The sequence below is a fragment of the Planococcus citri genome, chromosome 2 (genome assembly GCF_950023065.1).
Source record: "Planococcus citri chromosome 2, ihPlaCitr1.1, whole genome shotgun sequence".
In the NCBI taxonomy this organism is placed as follows: Eukaryota; Metazoa; Arthropoda; class Insecta; order Hemiptera; family Pseudococcidae; genus Planococcus; species Planococcus citri.
The window spans coordinates 38,875,245-38,901,148 of NC_088678.1; the positions used below are offsets into that span (position 1 = coordinate 38,875,245).

The 25,904-nt window shown below is 33.3% G+C and overlaps 1 protein-coding gene across 2 annotated transcripts in view; it reads left to right on the top strand.

Moving 5' to 3' along the window:
- The window catches only part of LOC135835697 (uncharacterized), a 387,401-nt gene extending 361,605 nt beyond the window's left edge, over nt 1-25,796 (top strand). For both annotated transcript variants that reach the window (XM_065350086.1, XM_065350085.1), the window contains exons 31-45: nt 4,350-4,611; nt 4,862-5,028; nt 8,561-8,732; nt 8,835-9,277; nt 14,911-15,064; nt 15,134-15,268; nt 15,357-15,547; nt 15,964-16,074; nt 16,175-16,308; nt 18,601-18,827; nt 18,932-19,159; nt 19,254-19,478; nt 19,578-19,869; nt 19,943-20,121; nt 22,261-25,796. In XM_065350086.1, coding sequence (XP_065206158.1) covers nt 4,350-4,611; nt 4,862-5,028; nt 8,561-8,732; nt 8,835-9,277; nt 14,911-15,064; nt 15,134-15,268; nt 15,357-15,547; nt 15,964-16,074; nt 16,175-16,308; nt 18,601-18,827; nt 18,932-19,159; nt 19,254-19,478; nt 19,578-19,869; nt 19,943-20,121; nt 22,261-24,204 — 4,864 coding nt within the window. In that variant the 3' untranslated portion in view covers nt 24,205-25,796. The remainder of the gene's footprint in view (nt 1-4,349; nt 4,612-4,861; nt 5,029-8,560; nt 8,733-8,834; nt 9,278-14,910; nt 15,065-15,133; nt 15,269-15,356; nt 15,548-15,963; nt 16,075-16,174; nt 16,309-18,600; nt 18,828-18,931; nt 19,160-19,253; nt 19,479-19,577; nt 19,870-19,942; nt 20,122-22,260) is intronic.
- The last annotated feature ends 108 nt before the right edge of the window (nt 25,797-25,904 follow it).

Below are 25,904 nucleotides of genomic sequence, written 5' to 3' on the forward strand. Positions count from 1 at the left end.
TTTGCGTATTTTGGGTATAAATGCATAAAAACGCGTATTTTCGTCAAAAATGGCTTCATTTTGCATATTTACTGCATTATTTTAGATGTTTAGTGCATATTTTACAAAAATTTCCGAAAAAAATATTCAAAAATCAAAATGAATTCTTGCGAGTTTCTGAAAAAAAGGGAGAGAGAAGGAAAAAAATGGTTGATGTTTTCATTGGTTTTCAAAAACCTTTGTTGGTAGGTCTAGGTACAAGGTATGTATTTCGATACTTATGATAACGTGGTTTTATAGCGCATATTTTTGCATATTTCCGCAGTTTTTAGTGCATATTTATTGCGCATATAAGTAACCAATTTTTTAACGTGAAAAAATATTTGCCCTGTTCATGAGATTTAAAAGTTTACCTATTTTACCTAATGGCCAAATTTTTCAAAAAAAAAAAAAAAAAAAAATGCTATAAAATCTTGAAAAGTACGATTGTGCTGCTGCAACTCTAAAAATCTTCTATGTATTTTGATCATATTCTGGAACTGTCATCGCATTTTGAGGCCCTTTTTCAACGTATAAGTGATGAATGTGTCCCTATTTTTTTTTTTTTAATTTTGCTCTGAAAAAATGATAGGTATACTTTTTCTCACTCTTGTCAAAAATGGCTTTCAAAACGTAGTAGTGGAATGATGAAATACGACAAGAATGAAATATTCCCAGGACTCTTCTTTTTCTGGAATTTTGTATCATTCTTTTTGAAAATTGGAGCCATCAAAAATACATTTTTCATCTGTATAGACGTATCAAAATTGAGCGTGGAAACGTAATTTTAGTAAAAATGTGACCGCAAACGATTTTGCTTCCATCATTTACCTACTCGTATTTAAATGTACAATTTTTATGCCATTTTATAAAATTCTCCTCTTTTTATGATCATCAATTTTTGGATTGAACTACTCAATTTTTTGTAAGCCACCCTACGACTCCCACCTCCAAATTGAAAATTTGAAAAACGAATGAAATCGGTAACAACGAATAGATGGCCAAAGATTCCTCTTTGGTAGCATAGTTACTCCGTATATTAAATTCAGGAAAGGACGTCCTTTTCTTGCAATTTATTTTATCTGAATTTTCTTGGATTAGCAGTAGTGGGATTTACTCGTAAAATGAAAGCAGAAATGGCTCTTTAAGTTAGTTGGTTGTAGAAAAAAAACGAATTAGATTACACATTCGCGAGTTTCTTTTATAAATAAGTAGGTATGTTTTATAATCAGTCAATCCCGCGCACCTGTGTGAATTCTTCTGTCTCAAATCAGTCAATCATCTCAATATAGGTACCATGCATGCTTACGACTAAAGTAACCTACAACTGTCACCATCCTCTTACGTATTTGTTCATACGAGCTGAAATTGAATCATTTTTCCAGCTCCATCGATGTGCAAAATGTTGCCTACTACATGATCGACTATTGCAAATGGCATATATTTTTTTACGCCTTATCAATTTTTATTATTTTGGTTTCTTCCTTTAAAAAAATACACAAATCTTCAATAAGTATGTGTTCATACAAATTTTTGAACCGGAAATTCATAATCAGGAATCGGAATATATCGACTTCCTTCGTTGAAAAAAAAATTATTTAGCCTCGAGAAGAACTTGACATTGTGCTCATTTATTTTCTTCTTCAAATTACAATACTGTGTACTGTTCGATGTGAAAACTTTAAACATACATATATATATAGGTACATTACTGTGAATTAGTTTGCCTATCTTGGAAATTAAAGGAGTAAAATTATGCTAAATTAAAATTTAAGTTAGTATTATTATTCTTCAACGTTGCATCACTCTTTGAATATTGCAGATTGATCGAATGTATTTAATTAGCAATTCAACATACACTTGTACCTAAGAGTGAATTTATTCAACTATCTATAAACTTAAGTATGCTGTGAACTTGTTGTACCTCGAGTATTTATAGATCATCGACTGCAATACAGAAAATACTACATGAAGCTGCAATATATTATTTGGTTTAGAAAGAGGGGTTTCTTTCGGTCTCCAGCTGTACTATATATGTTGTAGGCCGGTGGAAACTACTCATTTCTTTACCAATTTTTCCAATCGAATAACTACGTTCTGCTGTTTAACTCATCTTCGTCGTTGACAATCATGTCATAAACACATCTGCAAAATATTCTAATTTGTACATTTTTCTAGATGGTTTCATCTTATCAGCTCATAATTTACATTTCTCCCCCTCCCCCCTTCTTCAATAAATAAGACGTATACCTTTATCTGCTGTCAAGGAAAAAGATAATATCTACTCGCTTGTAATAGGTATATGTGTGCTTGAAAATGAGCAAATCACAAAATTGGAATTCGAGGAAGCAGAAGGATAATATAGACTGCGTGTATTTCTTTTTTTTTCTACAAACTACGATTCGTTAATTTATACGAGCTCGAGGCATAATAGAACGGAATTGCTTTTAAAGAAAATGAAATCACACGATGAGAAAAACACCCCGACCCAAGACGACAGATTACTCGCCAATAACGTGAAAAATAAAAGATTTTTCACGTGTTTTTATTGCGTCAAAACACGCACACGTAATTTATAGGATCGTGAACTTTTTGCGTAATTTGTGTTCAGGATGGATGAAAAGGCGACGACGACGGCGAGTTTGTTTGGTATGGAAAGAAAAATACTATACCGAGCTAATCGCTTTTTCTAATAAAATTTTATTTTACGCGATTTCGGCCTATACGCGACCAAGGTTGTGCTGGAATTTAAATTTCCAGTCAAGTTTTTAGGTATATGTGAGGTGGGAGGAATCAGCGTTCAATTAGGTTTGGATTTTATTGTGAACGATAAATGGAAATGGAAATGGAAATTGGCGGAGATTTTATGAAAGAATTGCACGCGAATTGATGAGTATTCTGACTGTGAGAAAGATATAGTATCTTAACGTAAATTTTGTTATTTGTACACAAATCGTGATGAAGAAAAAAGATGCTGTTCGTAGAAAAACATCAGAAAATTGTGTTGACTGTTGAGAAATGGAGAGCAGGTACATTTGCTTTAAAGTTGGCAGGCTTAGAATGTTGATTTTTGGTTTTCAAAATGAAAACAATCATTTTATAAAATTATTATTGTGGCTCGTTTTTATTTTCAAGACATTTATAATTTTTCAAATTTCACAAACGTTTTTCTCTCGAATTCAACTTTTGAAAAAATCAATTTATACTTCAACGAGATGAAGTACCTTGGTGTAGGTACAAGGAATAGGTATACATCTGAATTGTGAAAAATCGCGCTCTAAATTCAATAACGCGAATTAAATGAGGCGTGTGTTTATGTTCAGTGTTGATAACCCTTTAAAGTTTTATTGTTTTGGTGAAATTATTATACCTACTGCATTGTTGTGACGCTATATTATTACATAAGCCATTGATTTTGAAAGATAATACAGCATTTTAGTTTAATTATCGTGATGGATTTTTATTATAATTATTTCTATAAAATGTACCTACCTATTCAATTCATATATCTAAGTACCGTAAGATCGAGTAACTTGGGACAATTTTAACCTTTGGAGTTTGAATGTTGGTATAAGTGCTAAAATTTTGAACTGGGGCTAGGGAAAAAACATTATGATGCTCTTTAGAGCAATTCATTTTGAACCTGTTCGTACTTGAACGAATAATTTTGATCCATTACACCAAAAAAATATGAATCCTCATAGGTGAAAACTGCCCCAAGTTACTCCATCTAGAGTTATTCGTAATAGAAATGTAATAAAGGTATAGATATTTACGTAGGTAGGTAAGGTACCTAAGTAGTAAGCTACAATGTAGGTATCCGTAAATAGTATTTGATCGAAGAAAATTGTAAATATGTTTTGAAAAATTGTCCAAGCTTTACTTTTCACCTCCCATTCTGCTCGGGTTTTTGAAAAAGGATAATGAAAAAGAGGGATTGCGTGTCTGTGTGACATTTATTATTAGGTATAAGGTACACACTATTCATATAGAAGAGTAGATATAACGATGGCTTAAAAATTTCACTCGTAACAACAATATTAGTCCCAGGTCCACCGATTTATTCAAGGACGAGTTCATCATTTGTAAATATTCTCGACTTTATCCGTATCTATATTGATTTTTTTACCTCTCTTTGCTGTGGATGTGGAAGTATGGATGGTTGATACGGTTTGTTTGATATCACTACGAGATGATTTTGATTATTGGGTTGGGTGGAGAAATGACGAAGACAAAAAAAAAAGAAAAAAGAAAAAACACTTCAGGGTGGATATAGGCTATATGGACGTTGGACGACGAATATTCTTAATGGAGTAATATTTTTTTGACAGGTCGATGAAATTGAAACCGTTCTGGTTATCAATTAAGGAAAAAGAGTCGCAAGGAGTGCCATTGTTGGACTGGCTTTCGAATTCGTTACTAACGCAACGTTACGAAGAGGCACTTTCAACAGCGTTGAAAATACCCGAATGTCCAATTATACCGTTTTTTGGATCTTTCATCAAAGAATTAACCGATGTAGTTAGAAACACTCCTAGTTTGGTGGTGCTGGCTCCCAATTTACAGAGTAAAGAATTGCAAAAATTGCAAGAGGTAATTATCTAGGTATATATCTACATTGTACAAAATAGACCATCTTCTCTACCATGGCTGATTTTTCAAGATGGAGAGAATTTTCAGTATTTGAGGAGTCTCGAGTGTATTTTTACGTATTTTAATTTGATGAGTGAGATGAGAGAAACGTACTTTTTGATGGTTTTTCATAAACATAAGTACACGCACTTTTCAAAAAAAAAAATCGCACGATTTGTAATTTTTTTATATTTTGTATGGGAAATTTCAGAATTTACCCGATTTAGTCGAAGAAGATCACTATTTAACCATAATTAACGCAGCTGGGCTAATTAATTTGGATAAAATGTATCAAGCTCAAAATATCATGGATCATATCGCCGTCTTTCACGGGCATTTCTTCAATCGTGAAAGAATCATTTGTACGCCCACGGAAAGGTAAGAAAAAATTACACTCATTTTATTTATAGGTACTCATAATTTTTCAGAAGATACATATTTAATTAGGTAGGTGGTGGGTATATTGTATGGTCATGATTTTCTTATCGTGTCCATTTCTTTTGAACACTCTGTAGAACTGTTTCAACCTATAAATTGGTAAGCACATCAATATATGTACAAAATATTGAGAAGTTTTTAGAAATACACGAGCTGCAGGTACCTATGAATTTAAAAAAATTACTTATCCAATCTGTTTATTTTATTCTGTGAAAAAAAATTGAAATTTTTGAAAGAAACACAAAACTTGCGAAATAAAAAATGAATACTTCGAGACAGAAATAAGACGTTACTGCAAAATTTTGCGCGTATAAAAACCAAGCTTGAAATTTGCTTTCGTTCGATGTTAACTGTTCATTCAGTTTTCTCTCTTTGCTTTTTTTTAAGAATAAAAAACTCATTCGGAATAAAAAAAAATCTGACAACGAAAATATTAAGATATTGAATGGTTGTTTGTACGCAATCGAACGAGATTAAAATTGACTGCTCAGGTAATTTCTATGCAATGGGTTGTATTTAAAGCAATTTTTGTGATATTTAAAATCTGATACCAAATTCAAAAGGCATTTTAAACGTTTTAATCGAGTAGGACAGGCGGTATTTGGAATTTTTATAAGACGTCGGAGAGAAAATTTCAAGCTGTGATTTTCTGCGTTTCAAATTATTATTACCTAATACCTATATTTTTTGACAGCTCGACAGTTTGACTTTTGAGAGTAATTCAACCAATGAAGTTTAAAAATTGAATGTGAAAAGGTCAAGTGTCTAACGATTTGAAATATTAGAACATAGTTTTTCCTTAATATTAAAAAAAAAAAGTTCAATTAGGTATTATATTTTCAAGAACGGAGAAAGTGTTCAAATAAAAAATCGAACTTTGGAATCAAAAACTCTGAATAAATGTTGACGTATGTTCACTGAAACTAATATTTTATCATCTAAAAATATTCTGGGAGTCAGAACTACAAGTTTTAAAAATAATTTTAAACTTTTCCCCCCCCAAAAAATTACAATGTGTTTTTGAAAAAAATTCCATTTGATGCCCAGAGTAAGTTTAATTAAAAAATACATGAAAACTTTGGTTATGCATTTTCAATTTTGAGAACAAAGATTTGTTTTTTTACCCAAATTCTCGAAAATCTGGTTTTTGGACGTTTTTTAAATCTCTTTTTTTAAATACTTTTCACACATACTTTTAAAACTTTAAAAGCCTTCTCTCTTCAAGTAAATTCAGTAAAATCCAAAATCCATTTTCAAAAGCTACTACCATAGCAGATTCTAGTGAATTTTAAATCTGCCAAAATCCAGGTTCTCGAAAATCTGTCAAAATCTGGGTAAAAAAAACAAACCTAAAATTTGTTGTTCAGATTCTGAAATTCAGCGCATTAGATGGTCGGTAATTGAGATTTTTTGTGAGAAGAATTACATATTTTTTAAAAAGTTGAGAAAAATAGTAAACTCAAATTTTCAAAATTTGTCCCTCTCCGTTCAGAAGTTGATGTTATTTTTCAGGACTGAAAAATTTTTAAGGGCCGGAGATGCCAGAATTGCAAAAAAAAAAAAAAAAAAAAAAAAACTCTCACCAGCCAATTGATTCAGATCCACGTTTGCTGATATCTTTTGAATTTTATCTAGGCGTTTTTAACTGAAAAATTTTAATAATTAAGACATCCAACATTCCAACAACTATTCGCTTAAGGTTCTGTTGTATGCGAGATAGGTGTGTACAGAGAGTGAGCTAGTTGCATGAGTCAGAGTTCGAGGAATAGGTTGAGAAGTGAGTGAATAAAAGTAGGACACTCTTAAACATGACGTTTTTATGCGGTTTTATTAATTTAGTTGGTATCAAGCCAGACAGTAAGTTTGTACTGAGACAGCTTAACAGTTGAACAGTGTACCTACATATTATGGAATACATCGTTTTGATAAAACCTGCCTATTATTTCATTAAGGTACTGAACCCAGGTATGTCAGACTCCCATTTTGTTCCTCACTTTCAAAAATTGTTGTTTTTCAATTCAAGGTTTTTAATGATGGAATTTCTGGCATAGGATGAAAGTAATCATTGAATTGGAACACATGCTGTGAATTTCACACAATTTCAAACTATTTTTAACCCAAAAATGAAGTGCTGAAAAATGACTGAAATTCAAAAAAATTAAATGTACTTAAATTGATACATGTAGCATACCATTGGAAAGCTCGTTCAATTCTCTTTCAAAGAAGTTATTACATATGAAAAAGTTGTAAAAGTGCACAGTTTTGAAGATATACGCAGTTAAAGTTTGCAGAATTCCCATATACTGCAATGCTAAGTTCGTCAAACCAGGAACAAAATGGCCGTCTGACATACCTGGTTTATAGTACCCTAATTTCATACGACAGAGTTGGCGCCCAACGTGGGGCGCCAACTCTTTAATAAAACCACATAAGAACGTCATGTTTAAGTGTCCTACTTTTATTCACGCACTCCTCAACCTATTTCTTGAACTCTGACTCATCCAACTAGCTCACTCGCTGTACACACCTATGGCTATTTCTCATACAACAGGTTCCAGAAGGACTCAAAATCATCGTAAGACGTCAATTGTTTTAGAAAATTGAAAAATTATGTTTAATCTATGTATATTTCCCATCTTTTTAGCTGAATTTCATCAAATTTTGATCTTTTCATGGGGAAATGCGTAGAATTAATTTAAACGATTTTCAAAAATGGAAAAATCAAATCCAGCATCTCAAACTTTTTCAAGTGATTCCTTGCGGTCGAAAATCATTTGGGATACATTCTTTGTGAAGGTGTGAAGGGATTTTCTAAAACAAATTCAATTACATTTGACGTTCTCAGCCTCACGCTCCCTTTATTTTTGTTAATACAGGATGCCCAGAAATATCGAGCACCCCTAAAAATGTTTTCTACTAAAATACTTTGGTTGATCACAGTGAATGATAATAATGATAGCACATGATTGGTTGTTGGACTGGAGAGATAACATTCCACCAATCATATGCATCTATTTCACGTTGCCAACCTATATTTTTAATGAAAAACTTTCTTAGGGGTGCTCGATATTGCTGGGCACCCTGTATGTAGTTAGTGGGCAAATAAGGTAGGTATAAGTACCTATGTATGCAATTTCATAGCAGAACTTTTTCTTGTTCATCTGCATATTATTCTGTGTAGGTACGTGAATAAATATTGAAAAATTAGTAGGTATCGCGAAAATTTTTAAAATTGATAGGTACAAATAGGAAAAGTTGATGTAGGTCTGCGAATGAAAATTTCAACATTTTAAACAGACAGCCAGAGAAAAGCTGTCATCTGCAACGTCTATATTATCTACGTACCTACCTATTCATATAATGTAACCTACTTATACGTAAAACACACTACTCGTATTTATGCTAAAACTTGCATAGGTATAGTTAGCTTTAATAATGTTTCATTTTTTTTTTGTTACGTTCAAAATTGCAGTATACATACGCCGGAAATCGAAAGATCTTATACTATCGACGAAGACGAAGGTAACTGTTTCCAAACGGAAATGGATTCGTACGTTCCAATCCAGCCGGTGAACTATGACCATGGAGTGTGCACCTTTCCTATAACCACGGCCTGTTCTGGTTTAAATACGCATATTTTACAGGTTCATTGAATTATTCTCTTCGTAATATATTTCAATTTTCGAGAAACCTTTCGACCTTTTCTATTCATTTCTGTTCATGTGTGATTTTTTTTTCGGTTGTAGATGCTACATCACGGTACTACAGCCATTCACTGGGACATCGAAGGTTCCAGATCTTGCCTGATTTACATTCGATTAGAACGAAGCGGCTCGGTTTTATCGTGGAGGAAACCATTTTGGAGCGGGTTAAAAACCTCGACGGTCACTGTGCCAGATTACCAACTGGGTATCAGACCTGAAGACATCTCGACTCCGGGATCGCCCAACAAACCGTTCGGTGAAATAACCTCGATTGGTTTAGAAGAAGGGTTCTTGGATTTATCCTACGTCAAAGAAATCTACTCCGGGGCCAAAGATAAAGAAAAAGAAGTCGAATTGATAGCCACGCTTAAAAGATACGGTTTCGATTCCAGCCTGATGAACGAATCTTGCCTAGCTTTACTATTCGGAGCGAATGTCAGCGATAATCGAATGCTGTATTTGTTATTCCCGCCGAAAGTTTTCAAGTAAGAAATTAATAATACGTTTTGATAAATGTTCGTTTCAAGTCAAAGACCTAGCTCTCTCTCCCTCTGTTATCCACTTTTCCAGTATGTACCTTCTTTCTCCGCCTTCGATGTCCAATTTGGCTCACATTTCGTACCTTTTTTCGCTCTTAATTAAACCCGGTTTTAATTAATCGTCGATTACACGCCCGTCTGATTTTTTAATGACGATACATTTCGTTTGTGGTGCGAAATGGCGTCATTGATGAATTCGAATTCGAGATGATTGCGCGGATTTTTAACCCTTTACGTTGTCAAAATTGACCTTCGGATTGAAATTCTTTCGCGAACGCGAGATTGAAAAATTATACCCACTCGCATTCTACGTTTCGTAAATTTTGAAACGTGTTGTTTTTTTCAAAAAACAACCAAGTAAAAGATACAATGAACATAAAGTGGTGCAAAATACACCTACCTTCCTTCGTAAATTCGCTGAAAATGTCATAAACTTTTTAATACTGTGTTTATCAAATATCCACCTGCTTAAATTTTGTCGGCGTCGCGTCGGCATAATGTCGTTATTTTGAAGGGAAAAAAATCAATAAACCCGTTTCCAAAAGATAATATCGAAGTTCCGCAAATTTTTATTTTGAAAATTTTACGATTTGTTTACTCCCTTCTCTCTCCGCAGTCTGTATAGGTATTTCGAGTTTCGACTGACCTACTCGACGCAAAGTTTCGATACCTTGGTAATAAATCACTATCGGTATTTCTTTGTTGTGTGACAAATTAATTTATGGGCTTCCTCGAACGTTAAATTTTCAAACTTGAGGAAATTTTTTCATCCGTGTGATTTTAAATCGTGTCGTTAAACTTATAATATAATAATGTACATGTTATTATACTAGTAGGATTTTTCAAATGAAAGTAGTGTTTATTCTCATATGATGCAACGTGATTTTCTATACTTAATACGAGGAATTGTATCAAAAATAGATTGGGGATTTGAGAAATAATTTTAGTATCGGTTTTTCTGAAAATTATGAGATAGATTGGTGGAATTAGTTTACATATGTTCCTTTATTTTTACCTGATTTGTTGACTCCTATGTAGGTACATGTTTTTTTTTTTTTTTTTTCTAATTGAAAGGACCTAAAATTTGCTGAGATTTTATAAATTGGAAAAAATCTTACAAGAGAACCACTTGACAAGTACGCCTTTGATTTGAACGGGGTCGCGATTTTTGGAAAGAGCATGATCTGAAACTCCTATAACCAAAATTTCAGCTGCCCAAATTTATTTTTAGATTTTCGAGAAATTTTTGAATACCCAAAATTGACCATTTTCAGTGATAAATAATAATTATATAAATGAAAAATTCACTTCTACTTTACGTCACGAATATATTTACATTTACCTACGTAGTACGTATACCTACGATTTCGACGGCTGAAGCGTCATCTTCGAGAGCGATTACAATAATGATTGCATGGTAGGTCTAGTTACAGTTTTTAATAAGATGCAGCGATTTGTACCAATTTCAATAATTTCCTCGAGAACAGGAACATTTGGATTTTTCCATTAGGTAATTTGAAAATGAATAAGTATCTGTCTTGGGAAATGCAAACAAATTTTTTAATCTGAATTTCGAATTACAATTCATTGATTTAGTCTTCTGTTGATCTCCCAAATGAAATTCGGTAAGCAATGACTTGGTGGTAAAAGTATAAAAAATTGATAAAAATTGAAATGTCGAGATTTTTTCAAAAAAATAAACGAGTTTTTTCAACATACGCAGAAACATTTTTAATATGGATAGGGCTTTTGAGAGTCTAAATACTTACGTCATTTTTTTACAACAACACTTTTTTCATTTTTTGATGCCGTCATTGGGGATGGATGTGACCACACGATATGTATGTATTTTCACGCAGCCTCGGTCACTCATCTCATCTCACGTAGGGATGAGATAGGTGTCTGATATGAGTATTCATTCCTTCAACGATAGCTGCCTAGTCAACATGGCATTAAAACTTGTAAACTACTCTCGCGAATTCCGGTCCGTAAACTTAAACTAATTACCTATTGCAGTTGAAATTCGTGTCAATGTGTGTTTTATTTTTTGTCGATACGCGATTCTTTTCGTACTTTGTGTTTGTAATGAAGGTATACTAGATCGTTCTCGACCCAAGTCGAGTCTAGAAGCAGAACCCATCGTATCAATAAGAGTCATGTACCTACCTGTACAATTACGTTCTCGATGGTCTCAATGCGGATGATAGGTACTCTATTAATTTTTGAATCATCGTTGCTTAGTAAGTAGGTACAAGATAGATAGGTATTTTAAATAAAGGTTACCTAATTCAGCGTACAGGGTGCGGAATAATATTGTGAACCCCTAAGATAGTTTATCATTAAAAACATAGGTTGGCAACGTGAAATAGATTCATATGATTGGTGGAATGTTATCATCTCAGTCCAACAACCAATCATGTGCTATCATTATTATCATTCACTGTGACCAACCGAAATAGTTAGCAGAAAACTTTCTTAGGGGTTCAAGATATTTCTGCGCACCCTGTATAACCTTTAACAATACCTACCTACACCTAACAAAACATCAAAAAATCACAATTTTCATCAAAAAGATGAAATTTTCCAAATTTTACTGAATGATTTTTTTAGAGTTTGTATTCTTTTTATTTCGTTAATACTTAGATATATTACAATATTATACTTATCTAGGTAGTTATATTTTTTGCTAATGTTATTGAGTTTCAAAATTTATTTTCGGAATCAAAATAGTGCTACAACATACTGCAATTTTACGATATGCGAATTAAATTGCCATTATTATTCCGAATCTGTTTTTCCACCTTTTTTGGGATAATTTTCAATTTTTCAAGTTTGTTTTAAAGGAGAAGTTGCGATAAGACCATTTTTTGGCCCCAGCTAGTTATCGACTCAAACACTCTTTAAATACTGTAATGAATGTCCCAAATACGAATCCGTGGTTAATAGACCCAAAATTACCATTTTTTGGGCTCCAAGGGTTCCTAATGTTGTGAATAAAAAAAGAATTTCAGGAACCACTGAGTATCATTTTCAAAAACTTTTTTACCCATAAACGTTATGCGAGGAGAATTTTCTGTTTTCGACCCTCGGAGGCAGAAATGGGGGGGGTTTGATTTTTGGAAAATTTTGGAACCACCATTTTGAACCTTACCCCTTTGAGACCTGCTAATAAGCTTTTTACTGTTTATTAGTACGTATCTGAAAGACCTCCATCCTACCAAATTTTGAGCTCAATAAAATTTTTCGCTGGCACTCAAAAATCCAATTTTCCAATTTTTGGTAATTTCGATATTTTGGGAACCCCTGGAGTACTAGAAACCTGCGATTTGCGCCAAACGTAACGTTTTGAGGAATACATATACAGTATTCAATTACTTAGATGAAAAAGTTTAATAAAGCTCCCATATTCGTAATTTTGAACCTTTTTTTTTTTTTTTTTTTTTTTTTTTAGAGTCCCCTACTTTAGGCACCCCTAAAACTGGCGTTTATGCATATTTTTTCAAATGAATTGAAGAATTTTCATTAGAAACACACTAGCAAGAGCTCGATAATTTTTCATATGATTTTCCTTGCGACTTTCAAAATTGTGCTATTTTGGGTCAAATTCTGAGATTTTATTAACTCCCACCCCCCATTTCTGCCTCGTGGGTCGAAAACAGGAAAATCATCTAGAATAACGTTTATCGGGTTCAAACAGATATTTTACGCTAAAAAAGGTTTTGAAAGTAATACTCAGTGGTTCCTAAAATTCTTTTATTTATTCACAATTTTGGGAACCCCTGAAGCCCAAAAAATGGTCATTTTGGGTCAACTCACCACGGATTCGTATTTGGTACAATTATTACAGCATTTTAAGAGTGATTGAGTCGATAACTACGAATAGCTGAGGCCAAAAAAATGGCCTTAATCGCAACTCCTCCGTTTTTGGTTATTTTTGATCCTTTTCTTTTCATTAATTCACATAGGTACCAAAATTATGCTTAAAAATTCTGTCATAATTTTTCTTAAACATGAAACAGTATTTTTTCAATTTTTTCCAAGAATAATTTTTTTAGTTTTTCATTTTTTTTCCAGTAAATGTTTCGAATATGCATTAAAACAGTTTTTTTTAATTATTTTTTTGTTGTTCGTGTTCTTGAGATATAATTAATGATTGAATCAAGAACATCTTTTTAAAATTTATATTTTCTGTCAAGTGTTTTTTTAATGTTTGTACAGTAAGTCCCGCTTATTAGAATCGAGTTGGGACCCGGTATGTTTGATTCTATAAACCGGAGTATTCCATAAAGCGGAAGGATAAAAAACGCCAAATTCCAAATTTTGTTGAAATTATAACAATTTTTGATGTTTTGTGAAGTTAATTTCAATAATTTTTCTGGTTTTTAGTTACATATAGTCTTCTAATATATTTTGAACACTTCTTTGGATGATTTTTATAAGATTTTACAAAAGTTTCATCAGCTATTGCCAATTTTTACCAACTTTAAATTTTCATTTCGTTTTTTTATGCCATTTTAATACGTTTTCAACACGTTTTCATTCAATTTTTGTTAAATTTTGCTAAAATTCGGGAGTTTTTCCAACTTTTGAAGATTATTCAATTCCATTAACCGAGTGAAATGTGCTTTTCTATTCTAATATGCGGAAAAATTAGCATGTAAGAAGATACAAACGTTCTGTCCCAGCACATTCCATTCCATTAACCGAATTATTCTATTATTCACAATTCTAATAAGCGGGACTTACTGTACTTAAATAACTTAATAATTATTTTTTAACGTTTTTCATTTTTGTTTAAATTGGTAAGTAAGTAGATACTTTTTTCAAATTTTTTCAAATTATTTCATTAAAAAAAAAAATTTTATAGTTTAAAAAAGTTTTTATTCCACCAAGTGTCTTTTTTTATGCATTTGTAGGTAACAACTTTTCAATACTTGTATTTTACATTTCAAAACTTTTTTAATCGAGTATTTTTTTCGCTTTTTGAAAAAAATTGAAAAAATCTTTATTAAAAAAATATAATGTATTAAGTATACCCTATTCGATTTTTAGAAAAATGATTGATGACAAGAATTGATCGTTTGGTGATTCTTCGCTTATAATTGAGTAAAATAGATATTCACAAGGACAGGTGAAAGAAATGGCATACTTGCTATACTTTTTCTTCTCATTTCAATTCGAAAAATCGCGTAAAATGAGCATAAATTAGCCTTGAACCTAAAACATTCTTTCTTCTTGCACATTTCTGGTGAACATGAATAAACAACCAAATACCTACTATAGTATACACATATGAGTAAGTACTTAGAGTAGGTAGGTACATCCAATACGCATAGGTCTACTTCGCTTTTTATTCGTATTTATTTACAAAACTTGCAAACAAATACCCCAAAAAACCCCTCAACCGAAAGAGAAATTTCCATGAAAATTTTCCTTTTCCTGTCCGAGTTGATATTTACCTTATTACGAATGATCATTCCACTCAAAAATGGTCATTGAGTGTTTTCGCGTGTACGTGCTGTTGACAAGTAGTAATTACGAATTTTGAAAACAATTGTTGTTTTGTTTTTTGTTCATAGGATATGGTTCGAAGGCCTATGTAATATTATTAGAGGCTTGAAGTACCAGTTACAGTTGACCGACCGGAGAATAATTTGGCTAAAAGAACAGTACATTCAATTATACTTGAACGAAGGAAATTTTACCAGACCAACTATTATGGATGCGATTCGAGTATGTGGATATATTTTCTTACGATTTTGATTTTTGTTCGAGTGAATTAATTTATTCATTTTTAAATAGGTATTCGGTGGTCGTGATTGGTCGTTGACTGGAACAGGGAGTGGTATATCACCTCCGGAAAATGGAGCCATAAAACGAGGCACATCTATACGTATTCGCAAGAAAAGATCCATTGGTAATTTGCAAATGGTCAAGGTGGGTTTCAAATTCATCATTATTACCTACCTTAATCTATTTATTATTAGGTAGGTGATCTTATTTGAAGAGCAACATTTTTTTTCAGGGCGAACTTGTGAGTAAGCCATGCGATATAACTGATCTAGTCGTTGGTACAAAATGCAGACAAGGTTTAGGACCAGGAACTTACTCTTTACCTCCGCCTAGCAGAAGTCGTTCAATATCCAGTGATATAGATACAATAAAAAGTCCTCACGGATCGAGTGAACATTTAGATAAAACCAGCCCTTCGCGAAAGTAAGTACTAAGTACAAATCCGTTTACTTGAAACGACTGCAGAAATCATACGTATACCTCGTGTGATATTTACAATTATCAAACCGTGTGTGTTTTTCTTCTAATAATCTAACGTCTACATGCGAATTACGAGCCTCGTTGCACTTGGCTATTATAACTTCTAATTAGCCAGTTGCTCGTGAATCTCTTTAAACGATGGGCACAGTTTTTTCAGTCATGTTTCGTATTCGTTGCTCGTATCACGTCTGGCGTGTAATTAACAAAATTTTGACGAAATTCTTTCGCGAACTGTTTCTAATATTTTAATACATATTAGTCGGATACGTAATTGTACATATTATAATTACGTGTTATTGATGGCGAATACTTATCGATATATCGATGGTGCTGATACGTGACGTTTTTCACCTTCGCAGGGAGAAGAAAAATGATATATTGTCGCAGATCAAGAACATTCCTCAAGGTACCATCACCCAAGAAACGCAAATCGATTTTCACGATTTTGTGCAGCTTTTCAGATCATTCAAGTGAGTCGAATGAGACCTAAATTGATTTCTTTTTCTCATCTTAGATGTGTTTCCATTTTACAATCATGTACGGTGATTAATGAAATATATTTTCTCGTAGTTTGAGGTGTCGTAAAGATATACGCGAATTATTTGAACACTTGGCGGTTTCTGGACGAAGCGTATCCGATGGTTCACTGACCGATAGCGGTAGGAGTTCTCCCGAGCATGGCCGAAAGAGGTCTAGACAAATTGGTGAGTAAACTGGTATTGCTCTTGGAATCCCTGATGGTCAAGTTGTTGTGTAGATATTGGTAGGATTTGAAATTTTGGATAGGTTGAAATTAAGCTTTGCAAATCTGCATTTTTGCTTCAAAAAAGATCAAAAAATTTCTGAAAATTGTTGTGTACCAACTTTTGAGTTTCCTTCCTCTCCTTCAATTGAATTAACATCTTCTCAATATAAAATTGAGAATTGGAAAAAAATAATGGATTTATGAATTTGAAGCTGTTTATTTACTCGTATTTACTTATTTTTATCACTTAACACAACATGATTGTCTCAGTAAGCTGTGTGCTTGAGGCAATCATATGTGTTCTGTGAAAAGATAAACTGTTGATGTTCGCAGAAAGATTGATGTAAACATGATTTTTGACAGATTATTGGTGTCGTAATTAGGCTTTGTTGGTTATTTAAAAAATTGTCGAATAATTTTGCATCGATTATTTATAAATAATAGCAAAAATAACGACGTAAAAAGCCTTTAAAATAAGTACGTACCCATTTTGGAAATAATGATCCAAGTAATTAATTTCAAAAAAATTAAATAACTGTATTAAAAATTAAATTATTTCTTTTTAAAGAAATTTCATCCTCGATTCATTCGATTAAGCATAAAAATTACAATGATCAATGAACTGGACAAAAACTCATACTTCATCTGAATTTTAAGTTATTGAGCAGGGAAAAAGAAGTTTTTTTTTCAAGTATATCTTTTACCACCTTTTTCGCACATATTAAGTTAATATTGAGAAAAACAAAAGGTGTTTTTCTCAATAAAAAGAAATTTGGCCTGATTTGAAGGGAGCCAAAATTTTCGCCGAAAGTACGGTCTGAGACTCCTAAACCAAAATTTCAGCAACTCAAATTGACTTTTTCTATTTTTGACGAATTTTTAAGAACTCAACCTAACGAAACAAATCTAAATCCCTATTTTAAAAAATTATCATTTTTGGCGATTTATGCTTTTAAAAAAATTGTGACTATCAATCCTAAAAACTGGTATCAACTTTCTCAACGTAGATTTTACAATTTCCGGTCGTTCTAGAGCTTCCAGTGCGATTTTTGGTTTCATGAAGAATTTTAAAATTTCTCCAGTAGGCGTGAAAATTGATTTAGTCAGCTGAAAATTGCGTTGTGGCTTATTTTTGCTCTATTCAATGAGTTTATCCACATTCTCGAGCCGATTTTCTGGCGGAAACCTCGAAGGTATTTTACTTATTTATCATTTTTTTGACCAGCATTCTCTAGTTGAAGTAAAAATGTGCTGGTTGAAAAAGCTCCTTCAAGCGGTTCTTCGAGAAGTCAGATCAAACGTAGATAAACTCATAGAATAGGTTGAAAATGAGCCACAACTTGATTTTTAGCTGCCCAAATTAATTTCCACGCCTTCTGGGGAAATTTTTAATTTACAGACAAATCGAAAATCATGCTGGAGGCTTCAGAATGACACGAAATGGTGAAACATGGAGTTATGTGGTTGGTTTTAGACAAAATGTAAGGCTATTCGTGTACAGTAAATTTCAAAAATTTCTGTGCGAACAGAAAATTCTTGATTTTTTAAATTTTTTCCTTTTTCCGGTCAAAAAAATACATTTGAGGAGCCCGGCTGAAAATCGGCTCAAATGCGATGCCCAGATGTGTATAAACCTTTCAAACAGGTCAACAACAAGCCACTACTCGATTTCTAGTCGTCCAAATTGATTTTCACGCCTTGTGGAGAAATGTTTAAATTTTTAAAAAAATATAGAAAATTACGCTTGGAGGCTCCAAAATTACCGGAAACGGTGAAATTCGACTCAGCGAAGTTGGGACGAGTTTCAGGACGAATTTATCATCATTTTTACTAAATAAATAAATTCATTAAGAAAAAAAAACAAAAATAAAAAATGAATTGCCGAAAATAGTCAAATTTGAATTATAAAAAATTCTCTAAAAATCAATTTGAGCAGCTAAAATTTTGGTTATGAGGGTTTCAGACTATGGTATGCTTTTTCAAAAATCACGATCCCATTTTAATCGAAGGTGGGCACTTCGATAGGTTCTCTTGTAAATTGTTACCAAACGTAATTTTTTGTTGTTTTTATTTCGCAAATAAAACTGGAACCAGGCAGATTTTCTACGTTAATGGAGATATTTTTCTTTACGTCCGAGTGATTATTAGAATTGATATTTTGTATTTTTTCACGCTCAATAAGTATAATTATTATCGAATTACTCGTTTGGAAATTGACACACTATTCATGGCTTCTGCGAAACATTTCCAGGCTTATTGACACGAAACAGCTCTTTCGAACTGGAAGAATCGAGGAATTCTTCAAGCATCCATAAAAAGAAAATATTCGACGCGATTGCCGCTGCCAGCATTATTTCAAATTCAGCTGGAGTTGACACATCTAGATCTCAAATTATTACACTGAGTAACTTCTCAAAGTTCCTGGAAACCAAACAAATGGAAAGGCTGTCTGAAAATGAAGTTATTGCCCTGATTCACGTGAGTAGATAAATAATCGCATACCTAGATCATTTTATTTATTCTACTTGTATTTTTTTGACACATTATGAAAAATAACGATTATCGGGTTTGTTATGTTACAGAGACATGAACCTGATTCAGTTCTGAGGTTTCAGAATTGTCTATCGTTTGAAGGATTTGCTCGTTATTTGATGGATAAGGATAATTACGCGTATCCGAATGAACGAATGGAGCCCAATGATATGGATATGGATAAACCTTTATCTCACTATTATATCGCTTCATCTCATAACACGTATTTGACTGGGCATCAGTTGAAAGGCGAATCTTCCGTTGATCTTTATACTCAGGTTTGTGCTTTCGAAATTTTAATAGGCTAGAATTAAAATACCCCACGTGTCATTAAAATATACATACTAAGTAATCAATTTATTTCAATTTCAGGTGCTTTTGACTGGGTGTCGTTGTGTAGAACTGGATTGCTGGGATGGTGACGATGGTAACCCATTAATCTACCATGGCCACACATTTACCACCAAGATACCATTCAAAGCCGTCGTCGAGGCTATAAACAAGAGCGCCTTTGTAACCTCTCCATATCCGGTCATCCTTTCTTTAGAAAATCATTGCTCGATTCAACAACAAGGCAGAATGGCTCAAATATTTCAAGTATGATTAATAACCATTTAGCAGTTCCTAATCATCGGTTATCATACCTACCTACCTTATATGGTATGGTTTTTATTCAACGATAATATTTTTGTGCAGATGGTATTCGGCGACAAACTAGTGGGAAAATTTCTATTCGACGCCGATTTCAGTGACGACCCCCATTTACCATCACCAGCGCAGCTCAAAAACCGTATTTTAATCAAAAACAAGAAATTAATGGCTGATATCACACCGCATCCTATTCTGAAGGGTGCCAGAGCAACCCAGAGGCAACCTCAAGCTCCCAGAGCTAGTTCTATAGTATCTAATACAAGTGGAGGATCGTTGAATGACGAGTATAGCGATGATGACGATGACGACGATGATGACGACGACGACAACTTAGATGGTGATTTGACTATTTTCATAATTTGCGACATTTGTGTATTTTGTTGCTAATGGCGAATAATTTTTGATTTTAGCAACTACGAGAACTGATTCTTTATCTAGTCACGAAACTCCATCACGAAATCCTACGAAATCCTCGTTGCAGTTGACCGAAACCGAATGGAATGGTTTGGAAGATGACGTCATTCAAAAATGCAAAAAACAAAATAACCAAATTTCCAAAGAACTGTCCGATATTATTATTTATATACAGGTACATAATTAGAACGAATACTCGATTGAAACTTTATCATATTGAATGACACTTGATGCCTTGATGTATAAAATAATCGTGTTCATGTCAACGAAAGTTTTTCGAGTCAAATTGAGGGGCTTCCTGGAAAATGTGCCTTAGTCAATTTTTTTCACTGATTTTTACAAATTCAAATGGACTTAAAATTTTTTTCTATGAGCAAACATTTTCCAATTCGTTTTTTTTGTGGGATGAACACCTTCAATATCACTGAATATGATGGAATTAATAAAAAATGATAATTTTAAATATATTCAGAATTATTCGAGTCAGAAAAACAAAAAAAATTGACCAAGGCCCCTTTTTCATGGAACCCCTCAATTGTCAAATCTTAAATTTTATTTCCTTGATGGACTGATTTTTGAACTTCACCTTTTAAAAAAAAATCGTCCTTACAAGTTACAATTAGGCAGGAATTTAAATTTGTAATAATTGAATTACTTATTTAATTTTGGATTTCTGATACCTGAATTTAGGAAAAAATAAGTATTTCCTGGTCTGGTCGTTCGTATTGGAGACTTCTTTATATGTCTACAATACATTTCTAAAGCAAAATTTAAAATGTTTTCAAAAAAAAAAAAAAAAAAAATGAAAATGAAAAATAACTCTAACAAAAGAGCATCTTCTTCTCACGCTTACCTATTTGGAAATGAAAAATCAGACGAATAAAAATGACACCTTCTCTCTCGAATCGTCCCTCTGAATGACTATGATGTACATTTTAATCAAATAGGCACCTCTTTTGGAAAATTAAAAATAAAAAAATGAAAAAATTTTATTGATAAAAGAGAAACAATACAGATACAGACTTGGTTAAAATCATCAGAGACAATTTTTCAAGATTGCTTACTCGTGTTTAACATTTAAAAAAAAAACATGGAGGACATTTTAAGGTGTATGAAAAGAGAAATTGTTTCTTATTTAATTATTTTTATTTTTTCAGTTATGAGGGAAAACTAAAAAAAGTGTTATTTTTGAGCACTCATAGCATTTGTACATGTACATATACTAGATAGTTAAATTGATTAAAAATGTACGTAGATAGTTTCGATTTTTCTGCTAATAATATTTCAAAAATTCAGGGGCTGTAATGACCATTCAAGGACTGAATTTAATTTTTCTAATTTTGATGAATTTTAAAAATCTTGCCCTATGATGAAGAGTATTGTAATCGTGACAGAAAGGTGATATCGAAATTAAAATTCCACCTTTGAATGATCTTCCTAATTGATTGATGAAGATTTAAGCCACCCTGAAGCCTGCAGATAATTTCTAAATTTACATTCTTGTTTTTTTTTTTTCATTTCAATAGTCATAAATCGTAATAAAATTTTAGCGAGTCCTAGAAAAACGATTAACTGTATTCGTGGCCGTTTTTAACCATTAGGAGTCATTTTCCAAAATCTGTTTCCACCAATATCCAAATTCATATCATTTTTCTCCAAGAATTTATTTTTGAAAAAAAAGAGGTTTAAATAAGTAGGTAAAGATTTTGAAAAAATTGTAACTAAATCAAATTAAAGGCCCCAGGCAGCTTTTTCTGCCGGAAATTTCCAACTACCCAATTCAATTTTCATGCTTAGGTAGTGATAAGATTTTGAAAAATCTTGCTACAGAAGTTGTAAACTGGTAGAAATGATGGTTTTATTTTTATTTTATTTTTTTGAAGATCGGATAATTAGTGTTTTATTGTCAAAAAATAAGTATTCCAAGTTTGCTGAAAATCTGAGTTTTTTTTCTTAATTTGCTAAAAATCGAAAAATAATTTTTGATACGCATCTACCGAGCTGAAATTTTGCTTGTAGTGATTTTGAAAAAGCTACTCTTTCCAAAAATCTAATTTTCATTGAAATCGAAGATTCCTCATGCGATTTCCTTGATAGTAATAGTAACACGTGCCTACTTAAAAATTCTATTAAAAGTGGTAAGAAACTCCCTTGGCAGTGGACATGTAATATTATCCTTTTGCAACAATCTACACAGGTACAAAGTTTCATTCAATTTGATGACTCGATGTTGAAGCGATATCCTATTTCTTTTATATGTATATCATTCAATCATACCTATACCTAATTTTAATTTGTTTATTTATTCATCCAGGCGATAAAATTCCGAGGCTTGAACACGATCAGCCCCAGCAGCTCAGTCCGTTACAAACGCTCGGTCACCAGTTCTCTGCCAAGCTCCATCACGAAAAAAGTATCCAGCACGAGCAGCCCCAGCTCATCCGAATCTCACCACTCAAAACAACGTCTCAACATGTACCATCCTTGCTACCAATGCGCCTCGTTGAACGAAAACGCAGCCAAAAAGCTATGTCGTAAGCAACCACTCGCTTTGATCGCCCACACCGAGACCCAGCTAGTCAGAACCTATCCAGCAGGAATGCGCATAGATTCATCCAACTTCAACCCAGTTATATTCTGGTCTTTCGGGATACAAATGGTAGCTTTGAATTATCAAACCGAAGATACCGCTTTACATATAAATACGGCCATGTTCGAGCAAAATGGCCGATGCGGTTATGTCCTCAAACCGAGCGTTATGTGCGATCGTAATCACATGATGTATCGTCGTTTCAATCCTTGGGATAAGGAATTTGATGGATTACATTCGTCTAATTTCATACTGCATGTCATCTCTGGTCAATATTTGTCGCAGAATAACTTCTATTCGAGCGTTCAAGTCGAGGTCGAGTTGATCGGTATACCGGTGGATAGTTGTAAGCAGAAGACGAAAATTGTGCAGAGGAATTCGCTGAATCCGACGTGGAATGACACGTTTTATTTTCAAGTCATGTTTAGAGATTTAACTTTCATTAGATTCAACGTGATCGATGTCAGTACTGGTCACATCACAGCTCAAAGAGTCATACCACTAAAACACCTGAAACCCGGATACAGACACGTGCGTCTGCGTAATAATCAAAATCAACCTTTATACGTTTCCACCTTGTTTATCTACTCGAGAACCGAGGAGGAAAGCTTGGACTATGCCAGCTCTGAGAATTCCTTCCCCAAAGAAGGCCCTAGCTGCTCGATCGAGTCCAGTGGCACGCTAGGCAAACCGGATGCCCGATGTCCGGGAGTCAAACGACGTATGTTCTTCTTAATGGTCTACGGAGTTGTACCAGATGAGCCTAGCACCATATTGAAAATAACCCAAGAAAGCACCACTCAAGAAGTGATTCTGCAAGCTCTACAGAAAGCTGGCCTAGGCGCTGAGAAAATCAACGATTACGTGTTAGTCGAAGAAGTATCCAGAGGATGGGAAAAGAAAGACCGAGAAATACCAGCCACTCAACGTGTCCTCGATCCTCAAGAATGTCCTCTACAAGCCCAAGCCCAATGGCAAGGCGAAGGGCGTTTCTTACTCAAACGTTTGGGTGACGATCCAAGCAGCAGAGCTTGGCTATCATCCATCCGAAGTACTCGAATCCGGCAGCCTAAAACTTGGGAAGATGCTGACAACTTTTTAGTTTGCGTTTACAATGTCTCAGCTGATATCCCTTACGCTATCCTCAAAGTACCATTGAGCGCCTGCGCTCAAGATGTTCTAGCTCAGGCTCTAATCAAAGCCAGACGTTTAGAAAACCCTTCTCAATTCGTGCTCATCGAAGAACTAGAGTACGGAGGTAATAAACAACAGAGAGTGTTACCAGACGATGAGAATATCTATCGAACCCAAGCCCATTGGCCCACCCTGGGTCGATTCATCCTCCACGAGCGAGACACCCTGAAAAAAGTACGAAGCACAACTTTCGAAAAACTCAGCAAAGGGTTATCCAAGCTGCCAGTAGGCGAAGCTCTCAGTGATCCACCAACTAGTCGGTTCATGAAAACCAGGTTCCCTCTGAGTGGACTGGGTCGTGGAGGAAGCGCCAAAGAGAACATTGTTTCTATTGAACCAACACCCAAGAAACATCGCGAAGTTCATTCCGAAGGAGAGGCCATTAGCGATGAGGAGAAAGATCAGGATTTTATCAGTACCATGTCCAGATTGAAGAGACTGTCGTTGCGTAAATTTCGTGCTTGGAAGTCGTGACTAAAGTAGATCAGAACAGTGGTCTTGGGTCATTGTTCTTTTAGGCAATTCTCTCTATGTTTTTTTTATGGATCAGTAACGAGTGGAAAATATTGAAGGAAGCTTCGTACTACGGTTTCGTTTTGAGGTTTGGAATGTGAGGCAACTGATCTGCCATTTACTTCAATAAGTATATAAATAGCTTATATCTGTTTACGTCGACATCTTCTCCCTCTTAGACCTTTCGTTTTTGTAATATATCATCTTTCTGTTATCTTACTGTATGAAATTTCCATTCGTTTGGAAATTTAAAATCGTCCAAGTATCAGCGTAACAATTTCAATGCAATTTTATATGTAATACCTAATTTGATGTGGAAAAGTGACATTTTTCACTTTAAGGAGAAGAACATTTTATCATCTTAAGTTCTTTAGCTACCAAATGACATATTTATCGTGACCAGAATAGACTTGAGAAACCTTTTTCAAGTTGTATGTACTGTCAAAATTCATGAATTATTTGGCCTTAAAAACCATCACAAATGTGTAGAAAATGAATAATACTACGCTGATACTATAATTGATATTTACATGTATTAAATCTGTAGTACCTATTTTATAATATTTACTTTCTATTGGCCAAAAATTGTCAAACATGGCGTCTAAAAAGTATTCTCGAAATTGAAAATTGCTTTTAACTATTAATCTAGTCATTGGAAAATGTTCTGTGATATTTTATACCTAAACAAAAAAGAAGCAAACCCTATAAAATTTGTATGGAGTGTAACTCTGTCGTATGTGGTTTAAAAAAAAAGCTACGAAAGGCACATCATAAAAAACCATTTTATTCGTAATTTTTAAAAAAAAGTTGAAAGAAGAAATTTTGTTATTTTGAAGAATGGAATTACGTCGGGGTAGGCATATCGTGAATATGCGCTGCTGCAAAACGAAGAACATTTTTTAAAATTATTTATTTGGACGTATATTTCTTTCTCAAAACTATAATGACCTAGGTATTTGTTTTGCCGGTTGATTTTCATTTTTTTTCTTTCTTCATTATTGTGATTAGTTATGTAAGCACATCTTTGTTTGATATGAGCAATGTTGATAGTACCTATTGAGTAAATTTTCAACATTATAGTATACACCTTTTTTTCTCTTTTATTTTTTTGTTTATTTGTTTTCGTTATTGTACTATTTATTTATTGAATTGTACAGAATTTTTTTGTAACGAATTTTTATTTATTTTTCTTTTATGGTAAAATCATTTTAAATATACCCACGTAAGTATATTGTGCTGTATTATCTCTGTTTTCGCAGATAAAAGTCTTTTTTCCCTACCGCCCCTTTCCATTTTTTTTCTCCTAATATACTTACGTTCATTATGGCATTTATGTATGTAGTTTTGAACGAATAAACGTATTACCTAATTGATTTTGAAAGTATTTGTTACGTAACTTACCTACTTTAAAAATTTTCGACAGAATTTTCCTTGTTAAATTTATCTACGTTGATTTTCAATTTACCGGTTAAAAACATATCGTTGTAATGACCAATACTATTGACTATTGTGTATTAAAACTGAAATAAATACATTCTACTTTGTAAGAAGAATTTTATTTAATATATATTTTTTTTGTTCTCTACAATATATTAGTTTATTTCTGCAGTTATGAGCATAGATGTGCGATTTTTGAAAAAAGTATGCAAAAAATCCAAATT